The 22835-nt window shown below is 34.1% G+C and overlaps 2 protein-coding genes across 2 annotated transcripts; both read right to left on the bottom strand.

The window, feature by feature from the left end:
• Positions 1–5999: 5999 nt before the first annotated feature.
• On the bottom strand, positions 6000–15822 carry LOC115971420 (preprotein translocase subunit SCY2, chloroplastic-like). The gene is made up of 13 exons (XM_031091338.1): positions 15655–15822; positions 13830–14351; positions 13523–13611; positions 13327–13406; positions 13119–13208; positions 12529–12620; positions 11433–11516; positions 9207–9348; positions 8766–8882; positions 8367–8496; positions 7478–7601; positions 7242–7348; positions 6000–6637 (listed from the first exon to the last, which is right to left on the bottom strand). Exons 1-13 carry the CDS (start codon positions 15725–15727, stop codon positions 6548–6550), a joined length of 1740 nt encoding a protein of 579 aa, XP_030947198.1. The 5' UTR covers positions 15728–15822; the 3' UTR covers positions 6000–6547.
• A 1071-nt stretch (positions 15823–16893) lies between these two features.
• On the bottom strand, positions 16894–21959 carry LOC115972471. The gene is made up of 5 exons (XM_031092773.1): positions 21612–21959; positions 21343–21441; positions 18148–18319; positions 17304–17393; positions 16894–17212 (listed from the first exon to the last, which is right to left on the bottom strand). The coding sequence occupies exons 1-5, from the start codon at positions 21699–21701 to the stop codon at positions 17070–17072; spliced, it is 594 nt and encodes a 197-aa protein (XP_030948633.1). The 5' UTR covers positions 21702–21959; the 3' UTR covers positions 16894–17069.
• Between the last annotated feature and the right edge of the window lie 876 nt (positions 21960–22835).

Below are 22835 nucleotides of genomic sequence, written 5' to 3'. Positions count from 1 at the left end.
TAACATTGATGATCAAATTGACTGTTATCAAAATATAATGACTAAAATGATATTTTTGCCATGGCAAAAAAATAAATAAATAAAAATAAACATAAATAAACAAACTAATTCATTCTTTTGACAGTCAAAACATCCATGTAAAAACATAATTTCAAAGGGGAATACTAAATATAACAGAATGATAAATAGCACACAAAAATTTATTTATTAGATTTGGATACCAAATTTCAATTCGTTTTAATGTAAACCGCAAGGATAGCTACAAAATAAATAAAAACAACAGAGATAATGGAAATAAAATTCTCCCGAAACCGAGACTTTTTACGCTCTCTTTTGACACAAACTTTTGTTCCTTCAATTGTGACTAGGCTCTCAATGTGATTGACTACCTCTATCTCGGCTACAAAATTTAAATTTGAACCCATAACATCTGCATAAGTATTATCATGAGGAGGTTTTATCTGTTGTAGTTGTAGATCATAAAGGTACAATATTGTTGAGGAAGTTGCAAAGAGAAGTTCTTCATTCCTGCCACATCCAACAAAGCTCCATGCTAGGAGAGGTCCAATACTGAATTGTTTTGTCCAAGTTTCTTTCACCCCATATTCATTCATCACCCATATATCAAATCTAGGTTCATATTGTTGTCTTGAACTAATAACAACAATACAAAGTAATCCATTCCTTACAAAAGGGTACAAATCATTTTTATCAAATTTCAATTCATTGGGCAACTTTACACTTCATCTCTAATATTAAACAATATGATAATGTTATGAATTATTTCTTTTTTCCTAATTGCACCCCTCCAATGTAAAGCACCATTTAAGTCCCCATTGGAAAAAGAATTCTCCACAATACTTCCATGCACAAGCGTATCCTTTCTTCTCCAATAATTTGTCCTCAATGAATACACATTAACTCCTGAATAAAATGACTCTTTCATCTTCTTAGAATAAGAAACTCTGACCAATTTATAGTCATTGGTTTCCTGATCATAATCAAATCCTAGACCAATATGTAAAAGAATTTCAATTTCACTAAGCTTGTGTACTGGATAATCAGGTTTTGGGGGCTCTTTGAATTCACTAGTGACAGGATTAAACAAAAAATTTGTGTCTCCAATTTTAGAAATATTTAGACACAAGATACCATTACATGAACCTACGATTCTAAAAGGTACCCTGCCATGTTCCTTTTTAAATGGAATAGTTATGTTAAAAACCTCTCGAAATGTTTCATAAGAGAACAAAGATATTAAACATTTTCCACCAAAAGTACCAACACGGCGTGTGACAGCAAGATAGCCATTGTTGCTACGATTAGATAGGTTAACATGCTTGGTGATGAAGATAGGATCTTTGATAATATCATACCATGATTTGCAAACAGACTTGAATTGTAAGATAGTCTTGATGGGTAATCTTGAATATATGTCCATTAATACATCTTCAGGAAGATCATTCAACGTTGCACTCGACATGACATCTCTCTATGAAACGATCATATACAGTATTTGAATGTTAGGCCTTTAATCTGAGAAGAAGTAAAAAAAGAATTCAGGGAATATTATTGCATGGTTGTATATACATAGGCCTACTTGTTTGGGGCATGTTAGCGCACTACAAAAAAAAGGTCCTCTGGCCGCGTTTTTAAAACGCGGCTATATCGCAAAAAAACGTGGCTATAGCCTATAGCCACGTTTTTTTAGGCCACGGTTTACAATGTGGCCTAAAACCCGTGACTATAGGACTGATGGTCCTATGGCCGCACTTTTTAACCGCGGCCCAAGCCCTGGTCCTATAGCCTCGTTTACAACGCGGCCTAAGGGTACGGGCTTAGGCTGCGTTTTAAACGCGGCCTAAGTCTTTACCATAGGCCGCGTTTTAAACGCGGCCTAAGCCTTTACCTTAGGCCACGTTTAAAACGCAGCCTAAGGTTGATCCTTAGGCCGCGTTTAAAAAGTGCGGCCATACCTCCCATTGTGATGGCCTGTGACACTCGTTTAAGCCGCGTTTTAACCGTGGCCTAAGGTTCAGGTCTTAGGCCGCACTTTTTAAACGCGGCCTAAGGTTCAACCTTGGGCTGCGTTTAAAACGCGGCCCAAAATTATAACCTTAGGCCGCGTTTTAAGTGCGGCTTAAGCCCCCCGAATTCTTATTATGAATTGGTCTATAGCCACGTTTTTAACGTTTTAAAAACGTGGCTATAGTTTTTTTTTTTTCCCTTCTTATTTCCTTTTTCTGGGCAGATTTTTACAAACCTGTCAAACATACAAAATATCTCTAAACCTGTCAAACCCAGACTTCCAAGCATTAATTTTCTCTAATAAGAATTTTCTCAAGCATTAATTTTCAATATTCCAAACAACTATACATGAAGAGTCCACGAAGTTACAATATTTGACACAATATTACAATCATGTTTACAATATTTTCAATATCCACGAAGTTACAATATTCCGAATATCCAAACAATTATACATGAAGAGTCCTCACTATGATGTAGCGCTATTACCTGAAAATATTATATATGCAATATTAGTAGCACATAATATTGCAATAAACACGCAAGTTTTATGGCCATTAAACGCAAAGTTTGTATTACCTGAATAACCGCTTAAACTTGAGATGACATTCTTTTGTAAGAAGGCTACCATTTCATCCATTCCCCGCTTTGCCTCACCCATTTCCCGCTTTGTTTCGTCCAGCTGCTGCTGATGCCGTCTTTCTGATTCGCGCATTGCTTCGGCCAGTTGCTGCTCATGCCGTGCATCTGACTCCCGCTTTGCTTCGGCCAGTGCTTCGGCTAGTTGCTGCTTATGCCGTGCATCTGACTCCCGCTTTGCTTCGGCCAGTGCTTCGGCCAGAGCTGCTGATGCCTTTGCTCTGAGTCAGCAAGTTGGTCCCTCATCGAATTTTCCAATGCAGTCATTCGTTGGGCCGTTTCAGTGGACGACGGCCCAGGCACACATGGAAGGTTGGACCCACTTCTTCCTGATGGGGTTGGTCCAAAACCGACCCCACGGACACGTCCAGAATGTTCTTTGCCCATCACTTGAGCGAACGCATCATCTTTTGCCCAGAGAATTCCATCGCGATGGTCTCCTACTAGTTTGCCCCCGTTGGCTAAAATTGCTTTCATTTTCTCCTGTTTTCATATAAGAACCAAATAACATATTATTTGCTATAAACATTTCACGCACAAATTAGAAAATAAATAGGTTATGATATAGGCTTACAATCTTCTCTCGCACTTCATTACTAATAGGAGTCTCATCTTTCGTGCAGTATGCTTTTATGAAAACATCTGCACGCTCCACTGCTTGGCCGCTTTCTTTTGCCTACATCATATTCAACAGTCTCATTACAATAGTGAAAATTTATGTTGGTGATATGAAGCGAGAATCGACAACCAAACATAGCAAATGGAATTTGGAACATAACATGCAATATAACCATAAAACAAATTCCGTAAACATGTAGTTTATTACGTTCAAAAAGACGAGTTGTTGGAACAAATCAAGCGATTTTTGGTACCAACCCTCTTGCCCTTTGATTTAATAAAATAGCCATTTTATAAGAGGTAACGTTTGAAAAAGTGTGGCCATAGCACCCTTGTTGACAGCTTTGAAGACATTTTCGCCTTGGGCCACATTTTTAAAAACGTGGCCTCAGAACCTGTCTATGGCCCCGCGTACAAAACGCGACCTTAAGGTTCTGTGAAGCCGCGTTTTCTTAAACGGGGCTTTAGGCTCAACCTTGGGCCGCATTTTAAAAATGCGGCCACAGTAAAAGAAGACAAAAAAAAAAAAAAAGAGTTTGAGAAAAAATAAAATGCGGAAGTCCTTAGGCCGCGTTTTTATCTCAAAAAAACGCGGCCTTAGAACCTGCCTATGGCCCCGCGTATGAAACGCGGCCTTAAGGTTCGCCTTGGGCCACATTTTTAAAAACGGGGCTTTTGCCTGACCTTGGGCCGCGTTTTTTATGGCCGCGGGTTAAAAAACGCGGCCCAAGGCCCCCGCGTTTTGTAGTGTAGTTTTTGCATGGCAATATATAAACTACAAAGCAGCAGCAGAGCCAAGTTACTCCAAGATTTAGTTTTTTACGATTTGAATATTCAAGGTTTTGACTTGGTCTCCGAAAATATTTGAGCTATTCTAACGAACATCCTAGCAAGAAAAGGAAGAATATTGACTCAATAATGTTAGGGGCACAACTTTTCTCACAAAGAATTTCACAAATATGAAAGTGATTGAGTGCAAGTAATGAACACAACTGACACTAATGGAGCCTGTGTTGCAGAGTTTTGGTCATAAACTTATAGAACATATAATATACAAGAAAATATTGATGTCAACAACAAATAATCATGTGATGAGAAAATAAATTATACAAATATTTCGCTTTCTATATAATCTACTCAGAGAAAACATTCCATGTCATTACATCACAGCTCTCAAATTCAAACTTTATAAGCTATCATTAAAATGTGCAACAGGCTACAACAACAATAAAAAAAAATAAAAACAAAAACCTAAATCTAAAAGGTGCAATGACTCTGAGATTAAGAGAGACAGAAGTTTAGAGAAAAACGAATTAGGCCATGGACAGTTGTTATAATTCCTTTGGGAATGGATTCATATTTTCAGTGGCTGTGTAAGTTCACCGTTAATTTCATATAAGCATAATCTATCAACACAAACATGGAATTTCAACCTATCTATAAAACTTGTTGATAAAAGTCATATAGGGTCTGTTTGGATAGAACTTATTTTGCTGAAACTGAAAACTGAAAACACTGTAGCAAAATAATTTTTAAATGTGTGAATAGTTCTGTGGGACCCATTTTTAATGAAAAAATTGATCAAAAATGAAATTTGTGGGTCCGTGAACAGTGCACGAATACACTGTTCACGGAAGACCGGTCAAAAGTTGCGGCTATTGTTTATGTACTGTACATAAACAGTACCGCTTGTTGGGGGAAAAGGCGTGAAAAAAAAAAAAAAAAAAAAAAAAAGAAAAACGCAGGAAACTTAAAAACGCAACGTGGATCCAACTCAGCTTAGTATGGGACAATAAAAAGGTTAATGAATACAAACAAAAACCAAAAATAAAAATACCTGCAGAAGTTGTAGGGCCCAGTGTGGAAAGGAGACAGGAAGAATACAGCACCAAGAAAAAAAAAAGAGTAGTAGAAAGAAGAATACTCCAAAAAACTGTGTAATATAGAGAGAATTTTAAGTTGTGAAGGAGTTGATATGAACAAATAAAAAAAAGGAGTTAGGTGAAAATCAAATACTATCTTTTATTATTTTATTATCACAAAAACAAAACAGTCTTAAAAAAAAAGATAAAAAACTTAGGTTGATGCACAATAGTATTTACTATTTAATTCTATCTTACTTGCCATTTCTTTTCTTTTTTTAAAAAAAAAAAATTCTATCCTATTTGCTTCTATGTTTTTTAAAAAATTCTATCCCATTGATTTTAGATTTGTTGATAATACACAATTATACATATGTTTTCTTTCTTTCCTTTTTCTTTTTTTATGCATAAGGTGCTTACAATTGTGTGTGTGTGTGTGTGTATATATATAGAGAGAGAGAGAGAGTTTTAAGTTGTGAAAGAAGCTGATATGAACAAAAAAAATGAGTTATAGGTGAAAATTAAATATTATCTTTTGTTACTTTATTATTAGGAAAAAGATGGTGTAGGATTCATGTTTATCCAAAAATGCAAAAAAAAAATAGAAACATAGTCTTTAAAAAAGGAACAAAAACGTAGGTAGATGCACAATAGTTTAAAATGACCTTTTGGCAAACGTAGGTGGTGAAGGTTTGCAAGCAGAGGATATTGCATGCATCAACTTTTGTCCCCCATATCCTCTGCTTGCAAACGTTCACCAAACACCGCTCTCAAAACTCCAAAGGAGCAACTTCTTTTTTGGGAAATTTTCTAAAAAATCCAAACAGATTTTTGCATTACAACTTCAATCCATTGAAGAAAATGAACTTCACTTCTGACATAACATTATATGATGCTCACAAAGAAGACTAAAAATAATTTACATATAACTAATTCGTTACAATACAGATTCTATGTGTGTAAAATCTGAATATGCCGGCCCAAGTATCCAGCGCTTAGATAAAACTATTGGCTAATTAAAACTCATTCCGACTTTAACATTGTCTAAAAGATGCATAAACCATGTAGCAAAAACGAGGCTTCATAACCTGCTCTTCCCTATTGCAACATCAGCTTCTTCTCTCTTTTCCTTTTTATTGATAAGTTACACATGTAATAGGGTTTGAACTCACGACTTCTTGCAACATCAGCTGTTCCTCTAAACTAGAAACACCCATGAAGCTAGGAGCATCAGCTTCCCTCAACCATAACCATTTGGAGAATCTCTGGAACTAACAAAAGGGGTTTTTGTATACCATCTGGCAGTATCAACTGGGCAGGATTTCCTTTGAAGTTTATGAGTAAAAAGGGCACCACCACCCAATGATGAAGAAGCGTGGCCTTGTTGGAAGGTATGGAAGTTATACACCATACCGTCTTAGAGCTTTGCTTAAAGTTGGCATTACATTATATGCTTGGTACGATCTTCTAAGCTCAATAATGGAACCCACCTGACAAACAAATGTCAAGGCTCATTAGACAAATTGCATACATAAGACAACTGTACAAACCATTTAGATAAGAGCACTGTTGAAGGAAGGCATAATTCGGTAATTTATCTTAAATAGTATTTCCAATGGAGACGTTCAAGATTGAAATCTTCCCCCCCCCCCCCCCCCTCCACCAACAATCATATAAAAAAATCAAAGCAACTAACTAATGTGCCAAGACTATGGATGCATTCAAGTCAAAATTACAACTCCAGCAGTGAAAACATATACATATATAGCTAGGTTAACTGACAATAGTCTAGAGTCAATTTAGAGTTTTAATATTTGTGGTAATTTAATAAGCATTGTGAGCTTCAACATGCTCGAAACATATACATATATAGCTAGGTTAACTGACAATAGTCTAGAGTCAATTTAGAGTTTTAATATTTGTGGTAATTTAATAAGCATTGTGAGCTTCAACATGCTCGCAAAATGCATTAAGTGGCACATATTTAAATCAGCATTAGTCAACTTTCAGAGGAAGCTATCTCTAGAATTCTAGATAGTGTGGCAAAATGAGCACATGCATATTTACAGGGCCTAAAGTTAGTACTATACTTACAATGATCAAGACAGATGTGAACCCAATTGCAAATCCTGCATTTATACGGCGCAAGTAATGATCTAGTATGGTTGATGTAGTTGCCAACAAACTTAACAACAGGCCTCCTGTGCAATGTCCACAAAGGAATGGCCAAAAAGCAGCAAGCAAACAAACAAAATTTAAGTCAACAACCACTATTTATAGTGGAATAAAGTTGAAATTGCACATTATGCTACTTTGATTTAAATACAGACCCCAAAAGCGTGTCGATGCCTGAATCTTTGTGAGGTATTCTATGGTAGCCTTCCCAGGTTTTATGTTTGGTATCCTTGCACCCATCTTATTTAAGTAATCAGCAATTTCCTTTGGCAAGTTGGCCTGGACAGAATTACCATTTAAGAGAGACCTTTTTACAAAGATGAAAACTGAAGGATTATAAGACTTCAAATCAAGGGGCTGCTTAGCAAAATATAGTAAATTTCATTGTTTGTTTTAACTAGTATAAAGAGATAATCAATTAAGTGAAAACACATGTCATAGTAAATCAAGGTTAGAGATATATAGCCTCATTTCACATTCTAAGAACTACCCTAAACGATATAAAATGGTATTATTAATGGTTCTATACTTCTGTTTCAAATTATGATAATGATGTTTGAAATGGCTTTTTATTTCTAAACATTCATATAGTAATTAAATAAATCAAAATTTAAAAAGCTTGTTTATTCATTTGCATTCCTCAATCACATTTACATTGTGCCAACATAGAAGGTGCATGCACCAGTGTGAAATTATATTTAATTCATGAACTACCACAGCTTGACTTAGGTGCTGTACTGATTTCAATCCTTCCAATCGTCACTTAGTTCTGCCAAACATCAAACAGTATAAAGGTCCAGAATATTTTGAGCCATAGAGGCCATGCTTCGAGAGGGAGTCCATCACAAATTTTAGCACAAAATAAAAATGACCACTTGGCTTTATATTTTTGTGTCATGTAACTAAGTAGTGATTTCCAAAGAAGATTAAAATCCTGGAGGAGAGGAAAATCATGAAAACAATATATTGTAGAAAGATTGTCTAGCAGCGCATAAATTTCTAGGATAGTAGAAGTGTAGAACATAAAGTTAAGAAGAAACTTACAATGTCAAATATATTAAATAAGAAGACAAAAAACGCATATATTGTATAGTAAACCCAAGGCTTTGCACCAAGAGAAGTTTCGGGGTTCAATATCTCCTTCACATGCTCCCAGAAAGGTGATCCAAGGAGACTGCCAAATGAACAGCTGTGTTAGTAGTAAATTCTTTACAAAACAAATACAGCTGACAAGTAAGAGAACTTTTTCCTTTTTTTTTTTTTTTTTTTTTTTTTTTTTTCCCCCTGGCCTGAATAATAAGCAGTGAGCAAGGCAGCTAATAACACGCATGCATAAAAAATGAACGAGAAAAGGACACTTCAACTGTTTTCAGGGTGTACATTCTCAAGCTCAAGATGCAAAATGCACATATAATCATCTAAATCAATCGTGAGTGAAATAACCTTGCAAGAATGCTGGGAAATCCCAAGAGGTAAGTGGCAGTAAGGACGGGCTGCATTCCTGATGGATTAATATTGAAAGGGATATAGGGCTCCACTTCAGTGACTGGGGAGTCCTCTCTGTCCAAAAAACAAAAGTGTCAATGAACCAATTATATTACCAGATACCATAATTTAGTGCTCTGACAATGCTTAGGTATATGGTTAGGACAACTTCCACTAGTTTGTTACCTATTGCATATTATTAGTCAATATTCAAGCAATCAAACATACAACATATGATAGTGGTAACAAAAGGCAGAACTATAGAGTAACTCTTGCCAAAATAATCTCATCAGGCAATATTGTGGGAAAAAAAATAAAACTAGGATAAAGAAAACTTGTGTAATGTATATTTGTTTAAGAAGAAAGAGACGGTAAGTTTTGGACAAACAATGGTATTACCTTGCAGCAGAAGCAAGTTTGAAACCATAATACTGCAGCTTAATTTTCCTACAACCTTCAGTTACCACAACTGCCCACATAGTGACCACAGTGAAAATACCCAACACTGCAAGTACATAGGGCCACCAACTGACAGCACTTCCTGCAATATAAATTGATTGTCACCTACTGAAATTAAATTGAAGGTATATTTTCCTGCAATGCTCTATATGTTTCAGCATAAAACACTTACCACATTTTCTGCCATTTGGTAGAGCTGAAAATCTCAACCAACAGAAAAATTTTTCCACAATCAATGGAAAATAAGCCAAAAGAGGCATAAAAGGTTTCATGCTTCTTAGAAGCATAAAAGGTTTCATGCTAACATTTCCATGGCTTCCCTTCTCCACAAAAAATACCACAAAAAGCTTTCATCTCAACATTAAGCCTCTGTGTGCGTGTGAACTGCCTCTCTAAACATTGCTCTCTCTCTATGTTGGATTTCTTTTTCTTTGGATTTCTTCTGTCCACAGAGGCAAAAAATGCTTTATGCTTCCATGGCTTCCCTTCTCCACAGAACAGACCATATAAAGCTTTCATCTCCACACTAAGCCTCTGTGTGTGAGAAGTTCCTCTCTAAAATAATGCTCTTTGTTGGATTTTTTTTTTTTTTTTTTGGCTTGGAATTTCTTGTCTGTCCCTAAGGTTTTCAATTCTGTGCCCAAACACAACAAAAAAAAAATAGTGAATCAATGTCATTCACTTTTCTGTTAATTTTGTGAAGTTATTCTATCTGGGTTTTTTTCTAGGGTGTTTTTCATGGCTTTGGAATGGTAATTGTTTGTGAGTTTGTGTTTATTTGTGGTGATTGAGGAATGGGTGATTGTGCAGTATCTAAATTACTGTTCTACAATGACAAGAATTATATGAAATACTTATGAATATACCAGTTACAAGAACATGATAGTCAAATGGCAAACTAGGTTCAATCATATGACCAAGTGTGCGTTTGGGTTAGGATTAAAAATTAAAATTATTTCACTATTTAGCTTATTTTTGCTACTATTTATGGGTCCCACTGCACTTTTTGACACTATTCATAGGCCCCACTGTACTATTTCAACTAATTTTTGCCTTTATCTACAGTACTATCAACAATAATTTTTCAATTTCAGCAAAATAAGCGGTATCCAAACACACCATAAAAATAAAGATCTCAATAAATGTGATAAATGTCATATAGATTTGATTGAGTTTGTGTAAATTAATGTTTATAAAGTTCTACTTTGCCAATTGTTTCAAAATAAATTTATGTATGTCAATCTAGAAAGCATGGATGTGGCTGGAAGGGTGTTGCACCCAAGTCCAACACGGCCTGACGCAGGACGTAGTGTCCGACGCGGTTGCCTGCGCGTTAGTGCCGGCGTTTGAGCTTTTTTTTTTTTTTTTTTTTTCTCGGATTTGTGCCGACTCGGCTTGATTCGCACCAACTCGGCTTCGATTTTGGCCAAATCAGCCCGGTTCGGCGCAAATCGGGCCGTATTGGCCATATCGGATCGTATCAGCCGATGACTGAAACGGCCGAAACAAGCCGAAATCGGCATTGAATCTAGCCGGAACAGCCGAAATTCCCACCTCAGAGGCATAGTAATGTGTTTCTTACCTTCTTCTTTCTTTGTTTTGTGAATCAAGGCATAGTAATGTGTTTTTTAAGAATATTTTAATAGTAAAAATATATAGAAAATATAAATAAAAATATTTTTAATAATTTTTTAATCGCCGAGTCCCACATCCTTCTTTTTCAAAAATTGTTGAGTCCCACACCCGTACCCGAGTCCCGAAACGCACCCGTGCTTCATAGATGTCAATTTAAAATCTTAAAAGTATCACATGTAATTTGGTTGTCTCTCTATGTATGGGCACAGAATTTGTTTTTAAGTAATTGAATTTTGAACTGCATACTACTAGTTTACACAAATGATTTTACACAGTTAGGATTTAACATAATATTCCATTAGAGGTTCTGAAATTAGGGCTACATCATGCTCTGATTGTGATGTTAAACATCGAACTTAAGAAGATGCAACAGAAATTAAGTCATGAGCAACAAAGACAGACTTGACCTTCTCTCATTAAACTATAAAATATAAGAGTAGATTGAATAATATCAAAAATTATTTTACACCTAGAAAAAGGGAGGCAGAGATCAAAATATTTATAGATTTAAGTTCATCTCTTATCACAAACCTGAGAGCTGAGACAGCATTTTGTATAATGTTTCCGTATAGCCCGTCAATATTCCCACACATATAATTAGAGATGAACCTTGACCTGAAATATGCATAACAGGTCAGACTAGAAGAGAAGATTACATCATACAAGATCAGACAATGTTCCTAATTACCTAAAACTTGATAGTACGTTACCATCATGTCTACTTTTTCTTTCCTTTTTTGGAATGGAAGAGAACAAAACAAGAAAATAGGCTATCTCTTTCATCTTTAGAAGGCATAGAATCAACCAGAGGTCCAATGTACCAGATCAACTAGAATTGGCAATACCAGCATTTCTGGTTGGAGTACAGCAGTATGCCCTTCTAAGACAAAAGGTGCCGCTATAAAAATACTGACAACCACGTCAGAAGGGAAAAACTAAAAAGAAAGAAGCTAGGAGTTTGAAGGAATCATTAAGCAGTTGATTCTGTAATGAAATCAAATATTGAAGAGAATGAAGCACACAGTAGCACAAACCCTATCAAAGAAAAGAATGATCACATATTCTACAGTAGCATTACATTTCATGTTTTGATACATTCTCTCATAGTTCAGCATTTGAGTTCTAATATTATATAGCCCTCCCAGGCAAAAAATCTCTCATGCTATTCCTAAAATAATTGCAAACTAACTTCTTTGATCCTAAGCAATACAAAAGATTTCTAGATAAGAACACGTTCAATACATGCATCAGAATAATTATATGTGCTATATGAAAATTTCTGGTCATATATGTTTTTCAAATGAAAATCTTTTGTTCTGAACTTTAGTACTGAACCTTTCTTCTTAGCATAAGCATTGACTGAACATATACTCTTAAGAAAGCCAATCACAGGTTCAAAAATAATCTAAACAAAATAAAGCATCTAAAATGTTTCCCATTATTTATTTATTTGATAAATATCATACTCGACATAATGTCCTGTAATCTAGAAGAACAAAAAAATTTCATTGGTTGTTTTCTTTACAGGAAAATTAAGATTTATCCACAAATATAGTGTGAATAAACAACAACAAGAGAAGTATAAGAAATACAATAAAAATGCAAACTAATATGTCAAGAATACTACCAAATCCAGATTCTGATATGGTATCACAGATCCATGTCGTAGTCATTGCACCACAGACCAATAAAAGAGCCGTTACCATCACATGCTTGACCCTGCCAAATCCATAAAATTGTAAGCCCTAAAAGAAAATCTCTTTCAAAGAACAAAGAAATAAATGATAATCTTGGCCCAGAACCTTCTGGCTCGGTGGCACAGCCCATTTTTTTAATGGTGGAGAAATTGGGTTAAAATCCCCCCCCCCCACACCCCCACTTGTAAGCAAAAATAAAAATAAAAATATAATCATCTTGTTACTATGGTATCATGATCACCTAACTGTAACCAAAATTAATACACATACTATAGTTTGAGGATTGCGTGCATTGAATATAGCATAGATACCAACCATCAATTAGAAAGAAGAATATTATATAGTAAAAAACAAAGATTAAGACATGCTAGGTGCAGTAGTGGATAAGGCAACCCAACATCTTTGATATCAGAAAGAAAATGTATTGTCAAATCATCTTTAGAGCATTTTACTTCCAACTTGTGAAAGGAAATTGAAATCTTAGTACATTTTTGAAAATGATTTCTTCCCAGCAAATTACCTATGACTAGCTGCGTAAATTGAATATTGAAGTGAGTAGCAAGCAACTATCACAGCCTCCAATATTGCGAAGCCAAGAGACATCCACCATCTGAAATGGAAGAGACATTCATAGGGTTGAGAATCTTCAAAATACATTTACGAAACAAACACTACAAAATTGCGTAGCAAAGACTCGCTCACTGCTTGAGATGAATAACTAGACACACATATAACTCTTAATCTTCTCATGGCCATCTAAGCCTTCCTTCCGTAGCTTTACTAAGGAGGGAACTACATGACAGAGTACCTGTACATCAAGTTCATAAAATTCAGCACAGATATTGAATAGTATATATCTAATAGAGGGCCTATAAAGTAAGAATTCAGCACATTTGTGTATCATGGCAGAAGAAATGCAGCAACCTGCATGATAATTGATGCTATTATCTGAGGACTGATCCCAAGCTGAAAAAGTGACAGCTTAAGCTCTCCTGTGAAATCACCAAGTTCATCTGCCAGAAGCAACATTAATGATTATACACATGTATAAATTGAAGTTATAATAAATGAAGGCATTGAATTTCCACAGTTGCAAAAACAAGTTTTTGTTCATTCATGGCAGACAAATCATATAGGTGTTAAACAGTATAGGAATAGTCATATGGACATCATAAATATATATATAAATACATATATGTACACATTTTTCTTTTTCTTTTTTGTAACTTACCAACAGAGCCTGAGACAAAGCTGAGGTAATCTTGAGGTACCAATCTTCTATCAAATCCAGGTAAAGGAATGAAATATCCAATACGACTAATTATAATTAGTACAGCTGTCACAAATAACCTACGACGTATCTCGCTCTTGAAAAATGATTCAGCAGCATTATTCAGGACAGAACTCAGCCGTACAAAATCTAGAAACCTATTTTTAAACATTTTGGGTATGTGCTGTACAGTCTTAGTGTTATTAATCTCAAGCAAACTAAGAGTATCTGCCCCATCATCAGGCTTCAGAGGTACAACATTAAAATTTTGAGATGCTGTAGATGTAGCATCAACATTCACATAGTCACTTTGGAGCTGATCTGAGAAATTAACACAGAATTTTTTGTTCACTTTGGAGAAGAAAGGCTTGTTTTGGAACAGGAAATGCCTCCTATGGGATTCCAAAGGATTTCTCTTAAAGGTAACTTGGGTTTTGGCAAACAGTGGATTACAAAATTGCAGACCACGTTCCGCATGTCCACCTGTAATTAAGATGTAATAGTTGCACAATAAGTCCAGATACAAATATATCTGTATTCAGTATACCAAAGTCATCCAGGAAGCTATACTATTATTCACTGTGAAGCCAATTGGTGATATAGCAAATGATAGAGCATGTTAATTATATGAAGCAAAACACTCCAAGAGAGAGACCTCCAGAAAAAGTTTTCCAACCCAACAGATGAGGATGACAAAAGATTGCTGACCCCAAGCTTCCAAAAGTAACACAACTTCAATCGATGACTCCAATGTCTAAATGTGCCCTTTTGATTCCTTATAATTTTACAATTTGAAGAGGAAGGCCAATTAAAAGAGACAGAAATGATAATCTGGAGCTAGACTAAGTATAACTCTTCTAGTGCATTCACACAACCCACAATGAACGATTATCAATAAACCCTGTCATTCATATTATGAAAAATATAAAAACGAATGGTTCTAGTGTGAAAAGTCCCATGCTGGGATTTTGCCCCATATCCATCCAATGTTCACAAAGATGAAACACTATTTGGCACAGAAATCAACTCCAGCATGCAATTCTGAACACAATCAAAATTCAACACAGCAACAATTTTTCTCATAGTAACCTTATACAATGTAATTCTTTAGGAGAGCTTTGCATACACACTCTCTGTACTTAAGGTCTCTCCTCCATGTCAATAAAAGTTACATCTTCAAATATACAAAAAGAAAATAATAATTGTAATTAAAGTAACAATCTTTTAGGCCACATACAGCTTAATCACATTATTCTAATAGATAATACACAGAAACAATTCTCATACTAACCAAATCCACAATCCTAATAATTCTCCCAAATTTCTTACGTTACTTATCAAAAAAAAAAAAAAATTCTTCAAAACTACAACACAAACACACACCACAATATATTATCAACCTTGGCTAAACCAATGCAAGTAACTCATAAACTGAAAATTTAGCAAACCCCAACAATAACTATCCAAAAGAAAAACTTTTTCTTGGACCAAAATCATCGCACACACAAAACACAAAGAAGCAAAATTCCCACATGTCACGCCAAAGAAAAAAAAAGCACTAAGCCAAATAAAATTTAAGAAATTGCATCTAAAGAATGACACCCTCTTGGTTTCTTATGAAAAAAAAAATGATAATAAAGTCCAATAAACAAAACGAAAGAAACAAATTTACAGACTTTTCTTCACTTTTCCTTTCTTTTCTTTGCTTTCGCTTACTTTAACTTTGCTTTTCCTTTGGTTTTATCAGGAAACAAACGCAAATGAACATAAAAAAGCAAAAACTGACCTGGGATTTTGGTGGGTTTTATGGGAAAGAGTTGAGGATGGAAGTGGTGCGAGCTGAGAAGAGTTGCCTCCATGAGGAACAAAGTACAAACACACCTTCTTCTTCGAGTTCCAAAAACACTAGACTATCTTCTTTTGAAGTAGAGTGTTAATTGGTCCGGTCGGTCTTGGGCTAAACAAAGGGTTTACACTGTCAAATGAGAGAATGCCATGTAAGCAATTTTACCAAAAATATAATAAAACCTACCACACCAAATATTAGCTATAACGAGATTTAAGTCTGATTTTGTGACACTAGTCATTATGTGCCATAGGTTTTTTTTTTTTTTTTTTTTTTTCCTGTAAAACTGCTTACGTGTCATTCTATCATTAGAGAAGACCGGACCGAATTTAATCTCTTTGAGTTTGAGAGAAGTAAGGAATCCTCTACTTCGTTCGAAAATAACAAGAGGTTGTTTTATCATTTATGTGAAGATGGCATGTAGCGTGTTTGGGTGTCGTTTTGTAAGGTGCAAGGTTTAGGTTTATGGAAGGAGGATTTCTTTTGAAGTGTTTATCAAAACCTTATAATTCAACTAGTTAGCAACTCTTGATATTTCTGGTTTAAATCTTCACTCTTTGAGTTATCAAATTATCAAAAGAAGAATAAAAGAATTGAAGTGTTCATTTTTAATGGTAAAAAATTTACTTGAAAGTAGTTTTTTTTCAAGTTTTATTTAGTATTTATTGTAATCATTTATAAAGTTTATGATGATTTAGGCCGAATACAAGATTCAAAGCATGTTAGCACTATTTGAGGTATCACAATCTTTTTCATTATATTCTTGATGTTCTCATCATGACATGTATTGTACTAAAGTGTCCTCAAGCAACATGAATTTTTAGGTTGACTTTGATATTATTTGTTATGACTCAAATAAGCGCCCACATCAGTATTATACATCTAAAAGGATCAATCAATTTACCATCAAGATTTATCCTAATCTCTTATACAACCAAATCAACTTAGTATAACTTGATTTAATTAATATATTGCCAAAAAAAAAATGGTATCAAGGTATTGCAAATTTCTTCATTTTAAGTTATTATAACAACTTTCTAAAAAAAAAAAAATTATTATAACAAATTTTTCAATACATATTAAAGCCACTATTGTGACCGAGTATTATAGTTATTAAAATTAATTATAATTATAATATATATATATATATATATATATATAATAATTGGACAGTAGGCATTAATGTAAATGAAAGGGAAATCTTGCGCTGCTATTATTTCTATTATTATTAATTTATTGCGTTACAACTTACATGATACGTACAATGAACAGCACATAAGTAAAACAAGAGTTTTCTGCCTAGCTTTAGCTTTATGAATTTTTAGGTACAACATAACCAGTTGGTCCACTCAGAGCTAGTATGTCCATTCCTTTGGAAGAAATATCTCTGGTGAAGAATTTTGATTTTGGGACAAAACGCAACATTGTGCTTGTAAGTCCTTGCCATTCTTATTTATGTCTGAATTGCAATCTCTATCTTTGGTACCACTTTTGGCATCTGAAAAATACAGTCTTCTCTGTTAGTGATAGATCAAACACAACTAAGAAAGCTGCTTAAAAATAAAGATCCCAATGATTAGAAGCAAAACCTTGTCGAGGTGATATTTGCAAGCCTAATGCATGCACATTGAGGTTCAGAGCTTGAACCACTCGAGAAGGAAGGAGAACCGGAGAGCAAGCTGCATAGTAATAAGCCCAAGGTTATATCTTTATGTAATGGATATATGTAACTCAAATCTTACATGTATATGGCAATTCGAGTACTACATATAGGTGAAAGAAGTGTTGCATGAACTTATAATTAAATTATATCCTATGTAGTGTAACATTATATGCTCACATGTATTTAGAATCTACAAGTTTCACGTTTATGTGACTGAAGTGCAATATATATTTACTGTATAAAATACTTTTCATAGAAGATAAACACATCATGATTCATGAGTCCAAGTGTTTGACAAGAACTAAATATAAATATTAAGTGTAAGACTAATTTTAATCCTTAATTTAATTATGATCAATTATTGATAAATGATCTTCTAGTCAAAGTAGTATTTGACAACAAACATGGCTACATTGTTGCTTGCAGGCACATATACATTGAGAAGTATGAACACAGACATAATATGACACAAGATTCAACAATATGATAATTATTTAAAAATTAAGACAAGACATGATAGAAATATGACAATTAATTAATCAATTAATATTAATTGAAATACTTTATTTATTTATATTTTAAGTTTTCAAAATAAATAACAACTATCAAAATCTTTAAAATATATATAAAAATATAAAATCAAAATAAAGTTTAAAAAAAAAAATTCCTCCCCAAACCCTGGAGAATGAATGCAAGAGTGTCACCAAGGTGGGTGTTCATATTCAACACAAACATACACCTTGAAATTCAATATAGGTTCAATATTGTACCTGGCTTCTTTTTTGATTGGAAATTGGTCTCTACCCTTTGTGGAAGGAAAACTCCAGTACCGCATGATCTTCTTCCTGACTCAAGGAAAATAGCTTGCATTCCAGGTCCTCCAGCTGCCCAGTTGGGGCCATTTTTCTGTCTATGTTGTGGTCTTGAGCTAGATTTATAATTCTGATAACACATATTCTTAGCCGTTACTAAAGATATCAATTCTCACATTTTAACAAGTTGGAAAAAAAAAATTGAAATTGACTATTAACACTTAACCCAAAAAAGAAAAGTGAGCCTCAAATTGAAACGTTAAAAGCTCTAAGCTGTGAAAACTTATTCATTCTCAAATTGAAAAAGTGAGAATGAATTAGTTTTCACAGCTTAGATTGTTATTTCTATTTTATTTTTTGTAAGTTATATATTTTTACTGGATCTTGATTTCACAACCTCATGGTCTAATAGGACAGAAGAAAGAGTCAAAAATTGCAAACTCTTTAGCAAACAATATTGTTAAATTTAGCTAATAGAAAAACTCTCACGTGATATCAGCCTCCAATCTCAAGACGAACAACTTCCAAAAAAATATTTAAATCCGTCACAACTAAATTCATGGTTTCTAAACTTATAGCAATGTCAAAAGCTCAAAGCTTTTGATTTCTATCAAGCTTATATTTTTGTGCCTATCTATAGAAAATCTAAAAATATGTACCTTCAAAAGTCTATACTATATATATATGACCGCTCAATTATAGATAATATTTGCAGTATATATTTATATATATCTTATTTTATTAAGATAAAAAAATGTTTTTGTAAATGAGTAAGAAGAAGGTGAATGTGGATGAGGCGGTTTTTAGTCAATCTTGCCAAACTGGGGTGGGTGTTGTGATCCGAGACCATGAAAGAGAGGTAATACCAGCTTTAAGCAAACAAATTCACGCCGCTAGGACCTTTGGAAATTGAAGCAAAAGCTATGGAGGTTGGGGTTTCGTTTACTTGGGATGTGGGTATAAAGGAAGTGATCTTTGAATGTGACTCCAAGATTGTATCTGATGCTCTTTTGGGGTTATGTACACCACTTATGATTATCTCGAATATCTTGGCTAAGGTATCTCTTAAGTTTTAAGATTTTCAACTAGCTCAAGTGTCTCATGTTAGGCGTAAGGCAATAAGCCGACACATATACTAACAAAGCATGTTTATGATATTGTCAATAGTGATAATTTTGTAACATGGATAAAAGAAAATCTATTGCTAACAGAGTCAGCTATTGCCCATGATCTTAATACTTAGGGGTGTCAATGTTCGACCCAACCCGCGAACACGACACGAACCCGACACGGGTTTTTTCGGGTTAGGGTTAGGCCTTAATGGGTTTGGGTTATAAACAGGTCGACCCGAAAGTGACATAATAAGAAACGTGTCATAAGCGGGTCAACCCGCGTAACCCGCAATAGACACGTTTGACACGCCAATTTATTTGTGTCAACCCGAAATGACCCACTTAACACAACTCGTTTAATTCGTTTAACAAATAAATATTTATTTTATTTTAAATTTGTCAAATACCTTTTATATCCAACATATATATTAAATTTAAAAAGAAAAGTGAGCAATTAAAAAAATTTACAAGGGATATAATTGGAAATTGAAACTTTACAGACTTTAGAACTAATAATACTTTTTTTTTTTTTTTGGGGCATAAAACTTGCATAAATGAAATTGGATGAGCTTGTGGAAGATGTTATGAATTTGAACATCAACAAAGAATCTATGGATGATAATCGTGGTCATAGTTAGATTAGTTTACTGTTTGCTCAAATTCTTTCAATATTGATACTTAGCATTTGGCGAGTTCCAAGGATATTATATTTTTGTTGAACTATATTATTTTATTTTTGTTAAATTTTGTTATTTTGAATTTGGATTAAAGTGTATGTACTTCTTTTGGAGTGTAAAGAATTTATTTCTAGATGAATGTTATATTTTTGTTGAACTATATTATTTTGAATGTGGGTTGAAGACTTTGAAGTGTATGCACTGCTTTTTGGGATGTAAAAAAAATTATTTCTAGATGGATGTTATATTTAATATTATGCAGGTTGAATTGGGTTGTGTTACATTCTTGTCAATCCTACACGACTCGTTTATTAAATGTGTCAAATGGGTTGGGTCAGGTCAACTTGCTTTATTAACAGGTTGGGTTAGGGTTGAAGGATCATGACATGATTATTAAATGGGTCGGGTTAGGGTTGAGCCATTTAGTCGAATACCCCTACCTCGACACGACACAAACCCAACACGCTAACCCGAATTGACACCCCTATTAATACTTCCCATAAAAATAAAAATAAAAATGTTATTACTTATTAGGGTTACAGTTTGACTGTTTGAATTGAATCAAGTTTCAGCAATTAAATTACCGATAAATAGCCTACAATAAATTTAATCCCAAAATAAATTGACAGTTGCAAGATTTATTTCAAAAATAGTAAGGCAACTTAATTCTCCCAAGGAAAACGTGTTATAGTGTCACCAAATGAGCTGCCAAAGTTAGAAAGATTTTTTTTGTCTCCAAAAAAATAATAATGATACGATATTTATATTAATTTTTTTCTAGCCCTACAATCTCAACAAAAATTCCCTTTTAAGGCCATAAATTTCCCTGATTTCTCTTAATATCGTCAAAGGGAATAATTATTTCCCACTAGATTAGACTCGTTGGAAAAAAATAAATTAATTAATATTCTTCATAAATTTGCATCATTCAAAAAGACCCTTTTTTTTTTGCTTCCAAAAGGGTGGGAAAAAATAAATAAATAAAAGAAGAAATTCATAAAATTGTTTTTCATTCTTCAGTCGTGTTTAGTAATTTTCTTTCTTTTTCTTCAGTTCAAATAGCCACATCTCTCCTACATCAATTTATGCAACGCTGAGCTTCAAATGAAAGTCTGTTAGGTGGATGTGGATGATCACTGTGTTACAAGTATGCATCTACTACATTGCCTATCTATAACCTCAGTAATCAGATAAAAAATCTTCAAAATTTAAAACAATAAAATCCTAGCTAGCAAACCATATTCTTAAGTCTTAACCCAATTTCCTTGCTGGTCTTAAGTAACAAGAACAACACCAACATTAACAAGAACAAAATTCTCTCCCTCCGCTAGCTAGAGAGAGAAAGAGAAACATAGAAGAAGTACCTGCGGGAGTGACTCTTTGGGCAATTTACGATGATGAAGTTGTTGTTGTTGGTGGTGGAGTTGGTGGTGTTGCTGTTGTTGTTGCAGCCTCATATTCACCTAAAAAAAGAAATCAAACACGAAGAATTTAAATCAACAAACAAAATTGCATTCAAAGTAGAGGTAAACTCATGGAGAACCAAGAAATTAAAAAACGAGTGCAACGTTCATACAACTTCACAAACAATAAACCAAGAAAAGCAACTACCATGTAATAATAAAACACGTACCTTTGTGTCACAAGCCTCATCTAGGACATGGGAAGGTAACCACAACATTCCTTCTTCAAAACCAACCTCACAAACATCCTCAGCAGCCATTAGAGAAAGAAATAAAGAAAGAAAGAAAGGGATAGAAAGTGAAAGAGATAGAGAGGGGCTTATTATGTATATGTATATGTAGTAGTTCCTTTCTGGTTTCTTGTTCTGGAAATGAGTGAGAGAGAGGCTTTTAAGCTCCAACTTCTAACCTGTTACATAACTACAATAACACTATATAATGTTTTTACGTGGAGAAAAAAAATCATATCCATATGTTTAGCTTCGGTGTGACAAAAATAACCACGCGCTTCTTTTACGCGTAATGTTTGGTTTCCATTTCGGTTTTTTGTAATATAAGAAAATAATAGTAATAAAACATGGATGTATACGTGGGGGTGGGTTGGGTTGGGTTGGGTAAACCCCTCTCTCTTTGGTTGTTGCAGGGTTGTGTTTATTCTTCACTTGATGAGGATCTAGCTTCTAGCTCTATTAACCTTTTGTTTATTCTCAATTTTTCTTTTCCTTTTTTTAATATATTTTTTACATAATATAATTTTTAACAATGCTAAATATGCTATGCAGTAAGATTTTTTTTATAATTAGTTAATATCACAAGTTGTGATTGGAATAATATCACTTTCATGCGAACTCATTATTGACATCACAAATTTATTATATTGGTTTTTTCATCAAATGAATTAATTGGATTGGTACAAATGATGACACTTATGAGAACACTTTTTCTAAGCTATAAAACTGTATTGCTTCTTCTTACCCACCGCACCAACTTTCCATACATTCTTTGAAAAGTTTGGTTTAACAAAGTGGGTTCCTTTATCTGCTACATCTAAAATTTTCACATTCTGAAATTCTGACTTATGAGATTAGAGATGATTTGAGTTGAAGGCATGTCATTAGGGGATTGGTTTGAGAACTTTTTTGTTTTATTTTAACTAATCCATATTGAATGTGTTTAATTTGTTTGGTACTCTAATCAACATAAAATTATGTGACTCACCATATTTAACTGAGCCCCTTTTGATCATCAATCCGTTTGACAGCTATTGGGTGGAGCTGGTAATGACTAATGAATCAAATTCTTTGGATCGAATTATATTACTAAATTTGGTAATGATTGGCTTCATAACCTGCCAAAATTTAACCAGATTAGTAGTAGGCCAACACTAAAATATT

This window comes from Quercus lobata, chromosome 12, assembly GCF_001633185.2.
Source record: "Quercus lobata isolate SW786 chromosome 12, ValleyOak3.0 Primary Assembly, whole genome shotgun sequence".
In the NCBI taxonomy this organism is placed as follows: domain Eukaryota; kingdom Viridiplantae; phylum Streptophyta; class Magnoliopsida; order Fagales; family Fagaceae; genus Quercus; species Quercus lobata.
Note: the sequence above shows the minus strand (reverse complement) of the source record. Positions and strands in the feature narration are given on the sequence as shown.

What these genes read in the sequence shown, in the direction of transcription:
- LOC115972471 (XM_031092773.1), bottom strand. Translation starts at nt 21,701, where the DNA reads ATGGCTGCTGAGGATGTTTGTGAGGTTGGTTTTGAAGAAGGAATGTTG. An exon ending in CCAAAGAGTCACTCCCGCAG is followed by an intron (nt 18,320 to 21,342) that starts GTACTTCTTCTA and finishes ATGTGTTATCAG; the next exon opens with AATTATAAATCTAGCTCAAG. An exon ending in CCAATCAAAAAAGAAGCCAG is followed by an intron (nt 17,394 to 18,147) that starts GTACAATATTGA and finishes ATTACTATGCAG; the next exon opens with CTTGCTCTCCGGTTCTCCTT.
- LOC115971420 (XM_031091338.1), bottom strand. Translation starts at nt 15,727, where the DNA reads ATGGAGGCAACTCTTCTCAGCTCGCACCACTTCCATCCTCAACTCTTT. An exon ending in ATTTACGCAGCTAGTCATAG is followed by an intron (nt 12,621 to 13,118) that starts GTAATTTGCTGG and finishes TGGATTTGGCAG; the next exon opens with GGTCAAGCATGTGATGGTAA. An exon ending in TATTTAATATATTTGACATT is followed by an intron (nt 7,602 to 8,366) that starts GTAAGTTTCTTC and finishes AATTCTGTCCAG; the next exon opens with GCCAACTTGCCAAAGGAAAT.